The 17,063-nt window shown below is 51.4% G+C and overlaps 1 protein-coding gene across 4 annotated transcripts in view; it reads left to right on the top strand.

Annotated features, from left to right (window-relative positions):
• Nucleotides 1–12,234, top strand: part of TMCO3 (transmembrane and coiled-coil domains 3) — a 62,450-nt gene extending 50,216 nt beyond the window's left edge. For 2 of the 4 annotated variants that reach the window (XM_064361824.1, XM_012470669.2), the window contains 5 exons: nt 292–487; nt 5,784–5,934; nt 9,888–9,967; nt 10,456–10,605; nt 11,435–12,234. In XM_064361824.1, the coding sequence (XP_064217894.1) occupies nt 292–487; nt 5,784–5,934; nt 9,888–9,967; nt 10,456–10,605; nt 11,435–11,548 (691 nt within the window). In that variant the 3' untranslated portion in view covers nt 11,549–12,234. The remainder of the gene's footprint in view (nt 1–291; nt 488–5,783; nt 5,935–9,887; nt 9,968–10,455; nt 10,606–11,434) is intronic. The other 2 variants (XM_012470670.2, XM_021667899.2) reach the window with 2 other exon arrangements.
• The last annotated feature ends 4,829 nt before the right edge of the window (nt 12,235–17,063 follow it).

The following is a 17,063-nucleotide window of genomic DNA, read 5'->3' as shown; positions in this document are numbered from 1 at the left end:
AGGCATCGGCTGAGATAGGAACGCCGTCAGTCGAGAATCTTCACATCCTAGAATGTGTATCTGCACCGAAGTACTGATGGCAAACCAATCCAGCTTCTACCTTAGGGTCACATAACTTCATTTCTGAGATGAGGATGACTCATAGGGTTTGTTTTATTTGAAAATAAAGATGGGTATGATTCAGTTAATTTATTTTGTAGCATGTTAAGGGAAAAGTGCAAGATTCTTCTATTGAGTTTTAGAGAACTTTTTTCCCACAGTGAGATCACCTCTCTTTTTTTTCTTCCCTAGCATTGTCATGGAAGTTCTGCGAATTCTGGTTTTGATTGGCCAGATTCTTTTTTCGCTAGCAGCAGTTTTTCTTTTGTGTCTTGTTATAAAGAAGTATCTCATCGGACCGTATTATCGGAAGCTGCACGTGGAAAGCAAGGGGAACAAAGAAATCCTGATCTTGGGAATATCTGCCTTTATCTTCTTAATGTTAACGGTAATTCTCAAACTATGTGTTATATTTATGTAATCTGATGTATAGTCTGTTTCACTGAAAACTTGTGATCCATTCTTTAGCTTTCCATTTTAATTATGGTTAAAATATTTGAAACATTTACTAGTATTTATTTTATACAGTTTATTATACTACCCATCAATATATAATACAGTGAGCTCAGCCTGTTTAACTGGTTTGACTCATACTCTTAAGCATTTTGCTAAAGTACTGCTTGTGAGTACTTCATTAAAAACAAATCTGTGTAGTGACTCACGCCTGTAATCCTGGCATTTGGGGAGGCCGAGGTGGGAGAATCGCTTGAGCTCAGAAGTTTGAGAACAGCCAGGACAACATAGTGAGGACTCCTTCGCTACAAAAAAGTATAAAGATTAGCCCGGCGTGGTAGCGTGCACTTGTAGTAGCAGCTACTTGAGAGACTGAAGCGGGAGGGTTGCTTGAGCCCAGGAGGTCAAGGCTGCGGGAGCTGTGATGACACCACGGCACTCCAGCCTGGCTGGCAGAGCAAGATGCCATATCAAAACAGAAAAACAAAAATCTGTGATCGTAAAAAGCTCCATAAGCACCACGGTCACACTATGCTACTCTGACTTACATTTTTACATAGCTTTGCACCTGAAATACAAGATTTAAGTTTGGAAAGACAATTTTTAATTGTTTGTTGCTCACATGCTAATTAACTATATAACTTCTGCTGCATGTGAAAGGTTGAAAAAATAAAGTTCATTTTAGAAAGTGGGCTTCTCACTGAGACCACAAGCTTTCCACGAGAGGGGGCGGGAAATGCTCGCGGACCCCCCACAGAGAGCCTCGGGAGTCCCCACAGGCAGCGCACCTGTGTGCCGTCACCATCGCCCCAACGGCACGCTGTGCGCCTCAGCGTTCAGCCCGGCAGGTGCACTCCTGCCATTTATCCCAGAGACTCAAAGCCGTGTTCACGCGGTAGCCTGCACACCGGTGTTTCTAGCAGCTTTATTCGTGTTAGCCAAAAACAGTCCAAAGGTACTTCAGCGGATAAATAAATGTTCAACAAACTGAGCTATGTCCACACCACGGCAGGCCACCCAGCCGTAAAACCACTGGCACACGCCTCTCCCGAAGACTGCATACTGTGTGGTGCTTTTTTTTTTTTTCCGAGACGGAGTTTCGCTCTTGTTGCCCAGGCTGGAGTGCAATAGCGCGATCTCAGCTCACCACAACCTCCGCCTCCTGGGTTCAGGCGATTCTCCTGCCTCAGCCTCCTGAGTAGCTGGGATTACAGGCACGCGCCACCATGCCCAGCTAATTTTTGTATTTTTTAGTAGAGATGGGGTTTCACCATGTTGACCAGGATGGTCTCGATCTCTTGACCTCGTGATCCACCCGCCTCGGCCTCCCAAAGTGCTGGGATTACAGGTGTGAGCCACCGCGCCCGGCTTTTTTTTTAATTTAAATTAAATCTTTATAAATGGAACTCAGCAAGTTTTCTCAGTTGCTCTGTGCCATCTGGCAAAGTTTCAGTGACTTCAGAGTGGGCCAGGCCCAGGGTTTGTGCTAAGGTGGTGTCCTCTGAGCTGCTGGGAGTGTGTGGTGCTTTTTATGTTGCATTTGTGAGGTGAGAAGATTTGGAAGTTGAGAAGGGCTCGTGGTTCCCAGGAGTTGAGGAAGGGTGGTCTGGGGAGGGGCTGGGAGTGGCATTCGGTGCTTTGCTGTATCCGTGTCAGCACCTGAGTGGGGTCTTGTCTGTAGTGTGGCAAGATGTTACCACTGGGGAAGCTAAGGGGGGCGAGGACGTCATATTATTTCTTAAAACTGCAGGTAATACTTAGTTATCTCAAAATAAAAAGTTTCCTCCAGGCGCAGTGGCTCACACCTGTAATCCCAGCGCTTTGGGAGGTCAAGGCGGGTGGATCATCTGAGGTCAGGAGTTTGAGACCAGTCTGGCCAACATGGTGAAACTCCGTCTCTACTAAAAGTGCAAAAATTAGCCGGACATGGTGGCGCACACCTGTAATCCCAGCTACTCAGGAGGCTGAGGCAGGAGAATTGCTTGAACCCAGGAGGCAGAGGTTATAGTGAGCTGAGATTGTGCCACTGCACTCCAGCCTGGGTGACAGAACAAGGCTGTGTCTCAGAAAAAGAAAAAAAAAAAGTTTCCATTTGAAAAAGTAAATTAACAAAAATTATTTCTTATACATGATTTAATTGCCTGCTAGTATTTGTAACCTTGGGAGAAAACTATGATTTGGTTCTGTTCATAGTGATCTTAACGATTGCAAGAGTTTGACTGATTTAAATTTTTACATTGCTTTATCCATTCCAGAGTGTTTTTCTTTGTGAAAGTAACTCCCAGCGAGATTGTCTTATCTCGACAGCCTCCGTGTTGCCCTCCCGTAGCTTCTTCGTTACGGCGACTCCCTGGCTCGCATTGGGCAGCACTCACCGTGCACCTGCTGCTGCACGCCAGCCCGTGGGGAGCTGGGCTTTCCGCATGGGCACCAGATGGCACAGTGTGTGCTTTCCACTGTCAGGCTCAGCGTTTGTTTCCATTTAGAGCTGTTAGGAATAGAGCTGCTGTCCATTCTCGCGTTTTCGGAAGGTGCTTTCACTGCTGATGAGCCTAGTTCGGTACCTGTGGAGGTGGGGTTGCGGGGATCACCATAATCAGGAACTCAGCCCTAGTCATGACGTGGGTTTCCCCGAAGTCGTCATACCAGCCCACCGTGCTGTGAGCGCACAGGCAGGACGCACTTAGCCTCCCCGCACCGCGCTCCTCAGCGTCCCCGCACCGCGCTCCTCAGCGTCCCCGCACTTTCCCCAGGTGTAGAGCGTGTCCTCCCGCTGTGCCATGCGCGCACCGTGCCCCTCAGCATCCCCACGCTTGCTTCAGGTGTAGAGCATCTCTTTACTGAGATGAAATTCACATAAAATTCACCATTTTAATCATTTGAAAGTCAATATTCAAAATGCTCTGCCACCATCACCACTATCCGATTACATCCACCTCCCCAAAGGAATCCCCATAGCTTTCAGTTCTCCCCCAATCCCCTCGTGGCCCTGTGCAAGTGGCCATGGATCCACTTCCCAGCCCTGTGGGCTGCTGCTTCCGGCCGCGTCACATGGGGGCGTCCATGCCTGGCTTCCCCTCAGCGTCACGTCCTCCAGGCCTGGCTGCTGTTGCAGCACGCACCAGCACTTCATCCCTCTTCTGGCTGAAAAGCGTTCCGTGTCGGGTGGGTTTTGCAGACGTCTCGCAGCTTGTGACTTGCCTTTTCGCTCTCTTAATGGCGTCTTTCGATGAACGGAAGTTGTGAATTTCAGGGTCATCCGGTTATGGACTGTTGTCTTTGTGGCTGTCTCTGTGTTCTTGTGAAAGATGCACCTGCCCCCGGGCCATGAAGATGCTCTTCACTGTTGTCAGTGAGCTCCTGCTGTGCCTTTCTCATCAGCTTTGCAGCCCATCCAGAGATGAGCTTTTGTTGTGTTGGAAGTGAGGAAGTGGATGAGGATGCTTTCATTCACGCCTCTCTGAATGCCACGCGCTGAAAAGACCTCTTGCCCCCTGTTCCATAGCATCACTCTGTCAAAAACTAGCCGTGTGTGTGTGTGTGTGTGTGTGTGAGAAAGAGAGACGTGTACTTGTGCAGTACATGTGTGTTCTTTGTGTATGAGGTATGCACATGTGTGTGCTTTCTGGCATGTGTACATGTGTGCATGCCTGTGCTCTGTGGTGTACTGTGTGCTCTGTGTGGTGTACAGGTGTGGCATGTGTGCAGTATATATGTGCACGTCTTTCATGGCATGTATACATGTGTGGTGTGCATGCATGTGCTTTGTGTGTGTGCACTGTGTGCTTCATGTATGGCATATGTACATGTGTGTGCTTTGTGGTGTGTGGATGTGTCTGCATGTATTCGTGCTTTGTGGCATGTGCACGTGTGTGGTATTTATGTAATGTATGTCTGCATGCATGTGTGTGCTTTGTGTGCTGTGTACATGTCTGTGTGTGTGTGTGCTTTGTGGCATGTGTACATGTATGTGGTGTGCTTTATGTGATGTGTGTCCATTTGCATGCATGTGTGTGCCTTGTGTGTGGTGTATGTGTCTGCATGTGTGTGTGCTTTGTGGCATGTGCACGTGTGTGTGGCATGCTTTATGTGATGTGTGTACGTCTGCATGCGTGTGTGTGGCATTTGTACATGCATAAGTGTGTGCTTTGTGGCGTGCATGTGTGGTGTGCATGTGTGTACCTGTGGTACGTGTGCATGCGTGTGTGTGCACATGCTTCTCTGACTCTGCCCACCTGCCCTCAGCTGCACTGTGGCTTGACCTCTGGTCGTGTTGGGCCCAGCTTTGTTCTGTGCCAGGGTCATCTTGGCTCTATTCGTACTCTTTCCAAATTCCACTTGCGTTTTTAAATTCATCTGGTCAGTTTCAGACTCACAAAAGACTACTGGCGTTCCCGTGTGTCTGTCGCCACGTGAGAGAGGATCCGCCCTCCGCAGTGCTGAGCCCTGACGCTGCTGTCGCAGCCTTCCGTGGGTCTTGCGGGGTTTTGCAGTGTCAGGTGCAGGCCTCTTAGGTTTAATCCTCAGGATGTGACTTTTTGGTGCTGTTATAAATCACAGCTCTTTACAAGTTTCTTTTCTTTTCATCTGATGCTGTTATCTTCTACAGCTTTATTTTCTCAAAATAAAAATCATGTTTCAGGTTGGCCGGTATCAGCCGTGCCTCATCCAGAAGGCTGTCCTGAGCCTGCATTTCACAGAGCTGCCGGGCTCCTGTGTCCTTCCTGTCCAGCCGGCTCTCTGATCCGGCCCGCGTATCTAGGTATTGAGATCAGCCGCTGCGGACACACCAATGCTCCTCTCTGGCGTCACACCCTCCCAGGGCCCTTGCTTGTCCTCTGTTGCTGTCCCTCTGCTTTGAGACTGGGAGTGGGAATGAGTTTCTAAAACCACCACCAGGCTGTTCTGATTCAAAGTAAAGAAAATATATCACAAATATTTAAAACAATTGGAAAGTATTCTCATTTTAAAAATTCACAGCAATCTGTATGGGTATTTGTTTCAAATATTTTAAAATAATTTTATTCGCCCAGTAAGGTGCATTCAGCTAACAGCAGCCTCCACGTGCTACCTGTCAGACCTAGCAGAGCCCCAGGACCAAAGGCACGCTCCGTTTGCACAACCTCTGTGTTTTGCTGTGGTGGCTCTGCTGAGTCTCGGGGTGTCCTTGGGACGGGGTAACCCTGGTGAACTGTGGGGCCTCATGTAAAGCTCAGTCCTCCCTCTCTCAGGTCACGGAGCTGCTGGACGTCTCCATGGAGCTGGGCTGTTTCCTGGCTGGAGTGCTTGTCTCCTCTCAGGGCCCTGTGGTCACTGAGGAGATCGCCGCCTCCATTGAACCCATCCGTGACTTTCTGGCCATCATTTTCTTCGCCTCAATAGGTAATCTTCCTTCTTTACATAATTGTGTTTGTTAAACACATGCCGAGTGGTTCTGTAATATGTTGATGTGCATATATGCATGTATATTCATATTTTATATAGCAAAAATGGTTATCTTAAAAATTAAGTGTTTTCAGAATATTTCCATTTGGATTGCTAGTAACCAGGAGCTATTTTCTACTTTATAGAGTCCGCAGAGAAATCTTATTTTATTTTACTATTTCTTGTGTCCAACTTTTCCTTTAGATTCAGGGGTGCATGTGTAGCTTTGTAACATGGGTAATGAGCATCCAGGGGGTTGGTGTACAGATTATTTTGTCACCCAGGTGACGAGCACAGCACTCAAGGTAGTTTTTAATCTCACCCTCCTCCTCCCACCCTCCACCTCACACAGGCCCCAGTGGCTCTTGTTCCCGTCTTTGTCCACGTACACTTGCTGTTTGGCTCCCACTTTTAAGTGAGACCCTGTGGCATCTGGTGTTCTGTTCTTGTGTTAATTCACTCAGGAGAATGGCCTCCGGCTGCATCCGTGTTGCTGCAAAGGATGCGATTTCATTCTGTTACGGTTGCTGATGTTCCACGATGTGTATGTACCACGTTTTCTGTATCTGGTCCACTGTTGATGGACTGGGATTTCCTGACCTTCCTTTCACTTATTTTAGACGAAGACTAATACAGTGGATCAGGCCTGACCCGATTTTTCCCGTGTTTCCCCAGGCCGCGCTGACCGTGGTGTGTGACCCGGTGTCTGGTCAGCCACGGCTTCATTGCACGTGCATGTTTGAGAGCTGCTCTTGCTAAAAATCTAAAATTTCATAAATGTGTCGTTTACACGACATATTTATCTTGATTATCTTCAAACTAGGGTTGTTTTATGTTGAGAACCCTTTCTATTCACATCATAATTGTGCGTGTTTTTGCCCTAAGTATATCAGGGAATTCAAGCTAATTTTTCCTCCATCTGAGAAAGCTGCTTAGAGCCCAGTTTTGTCTCTAACTCGGCCAGGACCTTATTTTTGTTCTGGAGTCCAGGCAGCACATAGATGGCATCCGCCCACTTCGGACGGCACCTTTGCCTCTGTGCGTGGGACCTGACGTCCACTTCCGGGTGGCAGAAACGGGGGTGGAGCTCCCAGAGACTCCGCTGCAGGTCAGCCACAGCCCGGCACGCTGGCAGGCATCACTCTCGGGTTCCAGCTCCGAGGCTCATGCCCGCTGGATGAGGCCCAGGCCGTGCTTCTGAGTTGAGGCTGCATCTGAAGGGTGTGAAAGGGGAAGGGCAGTCTTTAGGCCCGGAGTGAGGAAGTGCTTCTGTGCCGAAGGATGGCCCAGAAGGCGCCACGAAGCAAGGTCGGGGTCTCACGGACAGCGCGTGGCAGCGTGGCTCTTCCCACTAGACCGGGGTTCGGCCAGCTGCGGCCCAAGGCCTGCTCACCAGCTGCCTTTATAAACGAGCTTTCTGGAGGCAGCCGCGCCGTCTCGTTCGTCTTCATCGGCGGCCGCTGCTGTACTTCTCACTAGCTCAGGCCATCAGCAAAATACTCCAGACTGGGCGGCTCAGGCAGCAGCTGTTTACTCACAGCTGTGGGGGCTGGAAGTCCAAGATCCAGGTGTGTGGCGAGGGCCATGGCTGCTCCACAGATGGGGCCTCCTGGCTGTGTCATCTGTGGCCCACCCTCCATGGTCTGTGCAGAGATTCGGTTCTCAGGATTATGGCCTCATTTTGGCTTAAGTGGGTCCCACAGACCCTATCTCCAGATCAGCCGCACTGGGGCTGCAGCCTGAATGCAGGAGTTTGCAGCAGCACAGCCCAGGCCACAGCAGGTGGCCGTGGCCCATAAAGTACAAAGTGTTTTCCATCTTGGCCTTTGTGGAAGACGCCCGCCCCGCACCCCATCCTAGTTCCTAGTGACTCCCGGCTTTGCCGACAGCGTCAGACGTTTGCTGCGCCTTGTTGTGACAGTTTCAGCAAGGATTTCATTTCCTCTCCTCACGTTCTCGCAATCAGAAGCAGGCCCCGCTGTCTCTGGGACAGCGCTGGAGCTCGCTGTTGGGCGTCCCCCCCGATGGATGGACACAGGCGTGCGCCCCCGCCAGCCTCGCTCACCTTCACGCCGTGGCCCGGTGTGTGTGCAGGCAGTGTCCTTAGCACGGCCCGGAGCGGGCACGTGCCTCACACGGCATGTTTTACTTACTCAGCCTCTAGATCCACATTGACTGTCGCTCACTTTTGTTGCTGTTTTGGGGACTGACTGGAAGGCATTCAGCTCCATAATTTTTGGCTCACCACCCCCGACGCCTCCCTCTGCCCCCCAGACCAGGAGCTCTGAGCTCAGGCAGGGTCTAGTGAGCCATGTCCCCAAGGCAGCCCCGCCTTGAAGAAGCTTGCAGCCCAGGGGTAGGGTGGGGGTCAGATGCAGGGACACAGCCACTCAGCTCAGCTGGGAGCACAGGAGCCTCCAGGGCATCAGCGACCCGCCGCCTGCCAGGGTGAGGCGCGTGCCAGGTGCAGAGGCGGAGGCTCAGGGATGCTGGGAAGGAAGAGGCTGGTGGGAAAGTCCAGAGGTGGGAGGTGGGAAGGAAGCCTGGACTCTCTGGAACAGGACATTCCCCAGCAGGAAGGAGGCCAATGGGGCTGGAGACATAGGGGAGGCGGTCAGGAAGCTGAGGCGCTTTCCTCGGGGCAGCAGTGAGGAGAAAATACAGCCCGGTGCCCCCAAGGTGGGGAGTCCTACGTACCTTGGGCTGCAATGTGAGGGCCCCTCTGGGGAGGGGTGAGAGCATCCCCTGTGCCAACACTGTTGTGAGCTTGTCTCATTTGTGCCAGTGTGCACGTAGGGCTGTGATGGTAGTGACCTCCTCAACACCGATGTGGCCAGAGGCAGCCTGGATGGAGCGTTGCAGCAGGGCAGAGGCACACGTCCTGACGGGAAGCAGGACTGGGGTCAGGGTTCAGCAGACAGCTGGCAAGAGCGGGGAGTGGACCCCAGGCTACCCTGGGGCTGAGGCTCCTGAGGGGGACACGGTGGGGCCAGGCTGGTGATCAGGTTTAGAGGGGCCGTGGGGAACGCCGAGAATGGGCGTGGAGGGGGCAGCTCCGAGACCCACACCCAGGAGGAGGGGCCGTGGCTGGAAGACGGGGCATCGGGAGAAAGCGGCTTTCAAGCGCAAGAGAACCCCAGGTTGGGGAAAGAGAAAAAGGGAGAGTGTTTACATTTGTGTTTCTGGGTCAGGTAGAGACACTGGTTTGTGAACAGCTGAAAGGTCGTGGGTCTGTTCCACTCACTTAACTCTGGGGCCTACATCCTTCCAATCCAGAGGAGGCTTCTGGGCTGCCAGGGATCCTCCAAGGGCAGGCGGCCCCAGGGTGAGGCTGGAGAGCTCAGCCCCAGCACCTCCGGCCCCTCTGCGTCACTGGCCTGGGTGGCTCGGTGGGCAGCCACACGGTTTTAGAGAGCCCCGACAGCAGAGAGAAGACGTATGCAGAGACAGTATTTCCCATCGTTTTTCCCTTCCTTATTCTGCCAAATGAAGAAGGGAAAGGAACACTGACCGCAGACGTCCCGTGAGCGTGGCCCCCCTGGGCGCTGTGGGCTGGTGGGCTCTGCGGCCATCTGAGCTCAGCTGGGATATTTCCTCGAGGACCGATCGCCATAGATCAGCAGACAGAGTGCCGCCTCTGTGCGCTTTGCTGTGCTCTCTGCAGCTGAGGCCTGATGAGGGAGTGGAGCAGGATTCCACCACGTGAGACGGTTCCCCCGAGGCAGCCGTTCCCGTTCGCTCCGTGAGAAAGGGGCAGCTTTGTGGCATTTGCTGGTGCTTTCCCAAGTGCACTTAGGATTTAGGATTTTCATTCCTGTATTGAAGCAATGACACCCTGAAGCTGTGAGGAATGGGTGTGCATTGGGGGAGGCTGTCCTGTGGTCACAACATGTCTGTCCTGTCCCCAACAGGGCTCCACGTGTTCCCCACCTTCGTGGCGTATGAGCTCACGGTGCTGGTGTTCCTCACCTTGTCCGTGGTGGTCATGAAGGTAAGGGCTGGCAGGATCCGCGCCCCTCACAGTTCGCAGGCCTCCCTGTGGCCCTGGTTTCCAGCGGGGCGTGCAGCAGGCCTGCGGAGCCGGCCCTGCCCCTCGTCTCGGAGGAGGCAGATGTGGGTTAGGCTGGGTGGTCTGGGTTTGTCCGTGTGATCCACTGTTTAGAATCGGGGTTGTTTAAAGAGGGGAACTACCTTTCGGGACCCTCAGGATGGGCCTTGGCTGTACTGCGACCCGCCATCTTCTGACAGAGGCAGACATTTTCTACTAATGAACCTAAACCCTTAATTCTGCCTCTTTGTTCTGTGTGGATTATTTAAGATGTTTTGTGTGGATTTGGTGCCTTCAGGTATTGGAGTGCCCCAGCGCGTTTCCCCACTTTACGTGTTACTCAGGGGCCATCGCGGCGTCCCCGTGGTTTCTGTCTGGGTTCTCTATGCGGGTCCAATCTTTAGCAGTGACGTGAGCAATCACTCTTACAGTTTCTCCTGGCGGCGCTGGTCCTGTCTCTCATTCTGCCGCGGGGCAGCCAGTACATCAAGTGGGTCGTCTCCGCGGGGCTGGCCCAGGTCAGCGAGTTTTCCTTCGTCCTGGGGAGCCGGGCGCGAAGAGCGGGCATCATCTCTCGGGAGGTGAGTGGCTTCCCCCTGCCGCGGAGCACTCGGGGCTGCACGGGCTGCACGGGCTGCACGGGCTGCACTCTGGGTTTGAGTCGGGCGTGGCAAAGGCAGCTCAGCTGGGCCAGGCTCCTCCTCCGGATGGGCACACAGAGACCTGGCTTCTCTCTGCTCATCCAGCATGTGGCGTTTTCAGAGGAAATAACCTTTTACAACAATTCGAAGTAAGTGTCAGATGTTTCTTCTGAAAGAAAACTTTTTAAAGCTGAACTGCCAGTGTGCACACAAGTATCGCCCAAGAAACATGAAATGCCACTGTGCCCTGAGAGCTGGGTAGACTTCCTGTCATCACCGGGATGGCCCTGGGCATCAGATTCACTGCGCGTCTCCTTGCACTTGTAAGTGTGAGGGCAGTGGAAGTAATTGCTGGAAAGTAGAATTGCTTGCAGGAAGCTTCTCCTGAGGCCCGACCCGAGGCCACATTCCCAAGGGCAGGGAAGCCGCGTCCCAGGGTCGGCCTCGGGCAAGCACAGGCTAGGGCTGCTGCCCTGTGGCCCGTCAGGACTGACCACGCACCATTGATCTTCACGTCACCGTTGCTCCTACATCCGAGTGTCCTTAACTTCTGGCTGTACTTTGATGTGCTTCCGAGAGATAGTAGTGGATTCACGGTGTGCAGGTGCCCTCCGCACTCGGTCAGCGTGACCGCGCTCAGCCTCCACCCCCCCATCCGCCACCCCCGCGCAGGTGTCCCTCCCACCACTCAGCGTGACCGCTCAGCTTTCCTGTTGCAGGTGTGAGTCCGGACGCTCTCTGTGACCCGCTCTGCCCTTTGCTGTTGCAGGTGTACCTCCTTATACTGAGTGTGACCACGCTCAGCCTCTTACTCGCCCCGGTGCTGTGGAGAGCTGCAATCACGAGGTGCGTGCCCAGACCAGAGAGACGGTCCAGCCTCTGACTGCACGGAGATGATGGACCTTGGAAGGGAAGCCTATGGGGAGTGAGCACTTAGATGGCCGGCGGCTGCCCCTTCTGGGAAGCTTGTGCCTTGGCAACGGAACAGCTCTCTAGCCAAGCATCAGTGCAGTCGTGTTTTCCCAGCTTTTGCAGAATGTTTCCGTTCTGTTTCAGAATTTTCCAGAGTAGTTTATCTGGGGCCAGCTGATCATGTGCAGTAGACCTGGGACGCCGCGTTTCACCAACCGCCTTGGATGTGTTGCCTGGATGTGCCTTTTTTTTGTCCTGAAATTATTATTGATTTGTGTTGTGAGTTCATCAGTTCATGGTTCTTTTCGTAAAGAAGCAAAGTTAGAAGGCTTTTAAAAATGTACAACTTCAGAATTATAATCTATTGGTCAAATATTTGTTATTGAACATTTCTGTGGTACGAAGCTGTAATCCTGGCAGTCAGCTTGGAAGCTTACTTCTGATTCTTAAAGTCTATGTTTTCTATAATGAGACAAATATGGAGGCCTGTTTTCCTTTTATTATAACTATTTTAAATAAATAGTTTCATGTCAATTTCTATTAGATGTATCACTTAAAATATTTGGTTTTGAATCACAAGAACTGCATTCTTTAATAAAGATAATTTATGATCAGGGTATAATTAATTGAAGCTTATTAAAATCTGTTTATATTAATTTTTTGTGTTGAGTTAATCTTTACACAAAATTTCAGCCGGTTTTTTTTGCTAAGATGATTTCTATATTATGCTATTCTCCATAATACAGTGTTAATTGATAAGTTCTTTTTATATTTAAAAGTATATTTTGGTGATGATGTGCCCTGTTGCAGAAAACCACACAGGTGAAGATCTGAGCCTCACAAGGACTTCCCTGAGGGGCGCTGTGCCCGTCTGTTCTGTGCTGCTGTGATAGAACGCCTGAAACTGGGTCATTTAAAGAAGACAAACTTATTTCTCACAGTTCTAGAGGCGGGGACAAGATGGAGGTGCTGGCGGGTCAGGCCTGCTCTCTGCTTCCAGGATGGCACCTGGAATGCTGGGTCCTCCAGAGGGAGGAGGCTGGGCGCTCACGTGGTACAAGAGCAGGAGGGTGAACCCACTCCTCGGGCCCCTTTGTGCGGCAGCACCGATTCACGAAGGCAGATTCCTCCTGATCAAAACACCTCCCTCGAGACCTCACCTCCCAAGTCTTGCGCTACAGATCGAGGGGACAGAAGCATTTGACCCGTAGCAGGTACCTTATCGGGCTTTTTCAATTACACGAATGTTTTGACAGATAAAATTCAACACATGTATTGTGTACAGCATAGCAAGTACTGTAAGCCAGCGTTTTCCTGCAAGTATCAGCTTTAAGAGCCTAGCAATTTGACCAAAATACTTGAGATGAAGATAAAAATGCCAGGTGTAATGATGTATTGCACATATAAATTAATAAATTAAAGCATTTTGAAATAAGCTGTATCTAGTCTGAAGCAAATTAATGGAGAAATGATACAAACATGTTTATTTTTAGAAAATAGCATGGGTTTTCATTTCTAAATGATCCCAAATTGTCTAGCACCATTTTCTCCTCCACTCGTTCTGAGGTGTGAGATGTTGCCAGGTGCGTGTGAGGCGTTCTGGGTGTGGCCTGTCCACCTGAGGCTGACTTGCCCGTCGCTTTGCCACACCTGTGACACTCCATCTCCCCTGTGCACACGCCTTCTCCCCATCCAGGGGTTCAGGATACAGTGAGTCCCTGCGACAGGGTGACTTTGTCTTCAACACCTGTGGCCACCTGGGGCTTTTTAATTTTGTTAAACTGAAGGAAACCTACTTGATGAGGGTGACATCAAGTTCCCCCAGAACATGAAATTAGCCTCACTCTGCAGGATGAAATAAGAGGTGCACTTAGTGACAAGAGAAAGCATGTCAGGACACTCAGGTAAGACCCTAACTGCCCGGGGGGGGTGTCTTCAAAGCCCCAGCTGGGCCCACCTGCCCTGTTCCAGCCAAAGGACATGGTTCTGTGAACCTGTCACTCCTGTTTTCACCCCCACCTCTCTGCTAACGGCTTCCTCATCCATGACCTGCCCATCTGTCCCTTGCTGACCCAGCAGAACCCTTTCTCGACCTCATGACCCCTCTTCCATCCAGACCTTCCAGAAAGCTGCACCCTCCCCATCCCATCCCCATCATGTCTGCCCTTCTCATCCAGATGGGGCTCCCCGAGCCACACCAGTACCCAGGAGCCACGTTGCCCCCACCCTGCTCTCAGCATTTCCCCAGTGTGTAGCCTGTCCCTAGAAAGAAGTAGGAGGATGGCCTCAGGGTCCGTCTTATGGGACACGTTTTCTGGAGGCTAACCAGCCTGGTCATAACAACTTCATCTTCAGTTTGAAAATTGGCATCTGGTTAGGTCAAATCCTGCCAGATCAACATCTGAGGCCAGGCTTATGAAACTGAGCTTGAGGCTTAAGGCTGGAGTGGTGCTGGCGGCCTCGACAACAGCCTGGACAACAGCCAACAACAGGGAGTGCCTGGGCCAGGTGTCCCCGAAGCACGGACCCCAGTGGCCCAGTCTCATGTCTCGAGCTCCAGCCGTGAGCTTACGCAGACTTCACACTCCCCAGCCACTGGTGTTTTGTTTTTTTTCCGACAAAAACCAGCCATTCTCAATCAGTAAGGCCTCTGAGTCTGTAAGGCCAGTTTTATTTCTTCTTTGCTATTTCTGCTTCTGTGTCCTTCCCCCCGCTACCCAAAGGCTGCCTTCCATCTGCCCAGGCAGAGCTGCATCACCCAATAACACCCAGCTCAACTCGAACAGGCCCTGGGAAAGTAGGAGCTTGGGGAAAGACCCACGGGCCCCCACAGCAAGACTGCAAGGGTTGACCTTAAACATGGGTCAACTGAACATTTATAAACAGGATACCTAAGTTCTTGGGATATTGCACAATGAAAGAAATTGCTCTATTTGAAAATTCTATTTCATCATAAGAAAATATAAAATTCCAGCATATCGGAAAGCATCATGAACAAATTGAAAGCCAAACAAAACTGGGAAAAATATTTTCAATACATGGATAAAAAATCCTAACACTGTTACATAATACATAAGAGAAGGTTCATATGTATTTTTTGAATGAATGAAACTTGCAATACTTTTATTAATGTCACAGGAACTTATAAAAACTGCATCCATTTTGGTTTCCTTTTATAATTCCTTCAGTTCAGCCCATTCCCATAGCCACGTGCTCATCCCCACAGGACTAGGCAGTGCCCGCCCTTGGTGCCTGCAGCACACCCTCTGGGACGAGGCGATGGCCTAGAGGCTACATCCCGGTCCTGGTGGTGCTGCCTGTCTCCCTGTTCCTCCCTGCTCCCTGCTCCCTTCTCCTCTCCCGGCTTCCCCGCCCCGTATTTCCCTGATTATATGGTTTGGCTGTGCCCTCACCCAAATCTCATCTTGAATTGTAATCCTCATGGGTTGAGAGAGGGAGCTGATGTCTCCCATGCTATTCTCATGATAAGTGAGTTCTCACAAGTTCAGATGGTTTTAAAAGTGGCAGTTTTTTCCTGCGCTGTCACTTCTGGAGTGTTTTGTTGTTCTGGAGCTGCCTTGTGAATAAGGATGCGTCTGCTTCTCCTTCCGCCATGATTGTAAGTTTCCTGAGGTGTCCCCAGCCTTGCAGAACTGTAAGTCAATTAAACCTCTTTCCTTTATAAATTACCCAGTCTTGGGGAAGTTCTTCATAGCAGTGTGACAACAGACAAACACGCCTGAGTCCCTGAGTCTGTGACACTCCTCATTCTTCAGCATGGGCCTCGCCCAGGACGGGGTGCTCATCCCTCCTCCCATTCACAGCCCGCACCATGACCGTGGTGTCCTTCAAGTAACACTGCTGCCACCCCAGGGACTCTTCCGTGTGATTCCAGTGCCCCACCTGCGTCCCTGCTAATCCTCTGGAGATTAGGGGTCCGTCCGAAGCCCACGCCACCCACGTCCTTTCATCCTAGGTGCCTTCACCACCATCCAGGACTCCAGGGTCACAGACACGTGCTCACGTCACCGTGAGGCCGGGCCCTCCAGGGCCTCACATGTACAGATGCCACCCCCCTGGGGACCCGGTGTTTGCCCTTCCTCCGTGTCTGCCTTTTGCTCAATCTCTCAGTGCCCTCAGGGAGTCCTTTCAGAGCTCATCAGGGAAACCTCTGGGCTCCTCCCCCTTCATCAAGTCGCTGGGAAGCTCTCAGGCTGGCTGGGGAAAGCTGCACCCACTGTCAGGGGCCTGGCAGAGAGGCTGGCCTCATTTTTCAGTCACTTCCAGAAGGAAGGAGGGTGCTTCTCCTGAGAGTAGTGAGGGGTTGTGTTGAGAAACATTAAGTTTATTACCCGGCCCCCGTAGCTCCCCTGTGAAGAATACCTTTTAATTTGCAATTAGTGGTAGGCGGTTAACAGCTGCCTACTTGGTAGTTTCTGAGTTATGAGTAAATACAGAACGCCTATTTATTAATAAGGATCACCTGTTTAAGAGAGACTAAATTCGTGGGTCAGAATCTGCTCGGGGCCTTCAGCCTGGAAAGCTGTCAGCCCCTGAGCCTCTCAGCTCGATAGCCTGCCGGCCCCCCGCGGATAGATCCACTCTGCTGTTCTATCTGGGATCTGCCTCTCATTACCTTCAGCACCGCCTGGGTGGGGGTCTCCCAGCCGAGCTGGTACTTGGCAGCGTTGATGTCCTGTGACCTTTGCCTTCCCTTGCCCGGGGGAGGGTGATGGGCATCTTTTTGGCTTTAGTTTAAGTAGCAAAAGAAATGGAGTGTCCGAAGAATGAGGAGTCGGCCGAGGGTGGGGCTTCTCAGTGAGGGGTGGGTCCTCTGGGTGTTATGAGGGCTTGGGGAGAGGACCCTACCCCACTGCCAGGGAGTTGAAGCAGAAGTTCCCATGGGACATGGAGGGGGACCCAATATCCGATTCTACAGCACAGCATGGACACCTGGCCCACCCCGCCTAGGTCCCCACAGGGGCTTGAAGACCACAGGTTCCCTCCAGAATGTTCTGGTTTGATTCTGAGAGCAGGAGAGATGCCCCTAAATATGGCTGAGGTTGAATTTCTGGCTAGGTAGGTGGGAACTCACAGCCAAAATTTAATTAAGGAGAATAAACATTGTGCCACCTCATGCCTCGGAGTCCAGCAGGGCAAGTCCACAACTGCTACTCAGTGAGCTTCCCCTGGGCCGGGAGACTCCCTGGACGTTTGTAAGAACAAACCCACCTTCCTGCAGAAAAGAAAACAAGGTAACATAAAAAAGAACAAAGCCACTGGGCTGGGGTTCCCTCTTCCCAATCAATCGACGGCTCATCGTCAACACTTGGTGTGATGAAATCGGGCCACCTGTGATTTTTATCAGTGGCACGTGAAGAAAGGAACCCCTGAGCACGAGCTGGGCATGCAAAAGTGGGCGTGTGAAAACACACTGTGGACAGCTAGGACATTACAGGAGAGAGGAGGAGACTGACTGGGGTTCC

This window comes from Aotus nancymaae, unplaced genomic scaffold, assembly GCF_030222135.1.
Source record: "Aotus nancymaae isolate 86718 unplaced genomic scaffold, 86718_ANA_hifiasm-v0.15.2.pri h1tg000044l, whole genome shotgun sequence".
NCBI lineage: Eukaryota > Metazoa > Chordata > Mammalia > Primates > Aotidae > Aotus > Aotus nancymaae.
Note: the sequence above shows the minus strand (reverse complement) of the source record. Positions and strands in the feature narration are given on the sequence as shown.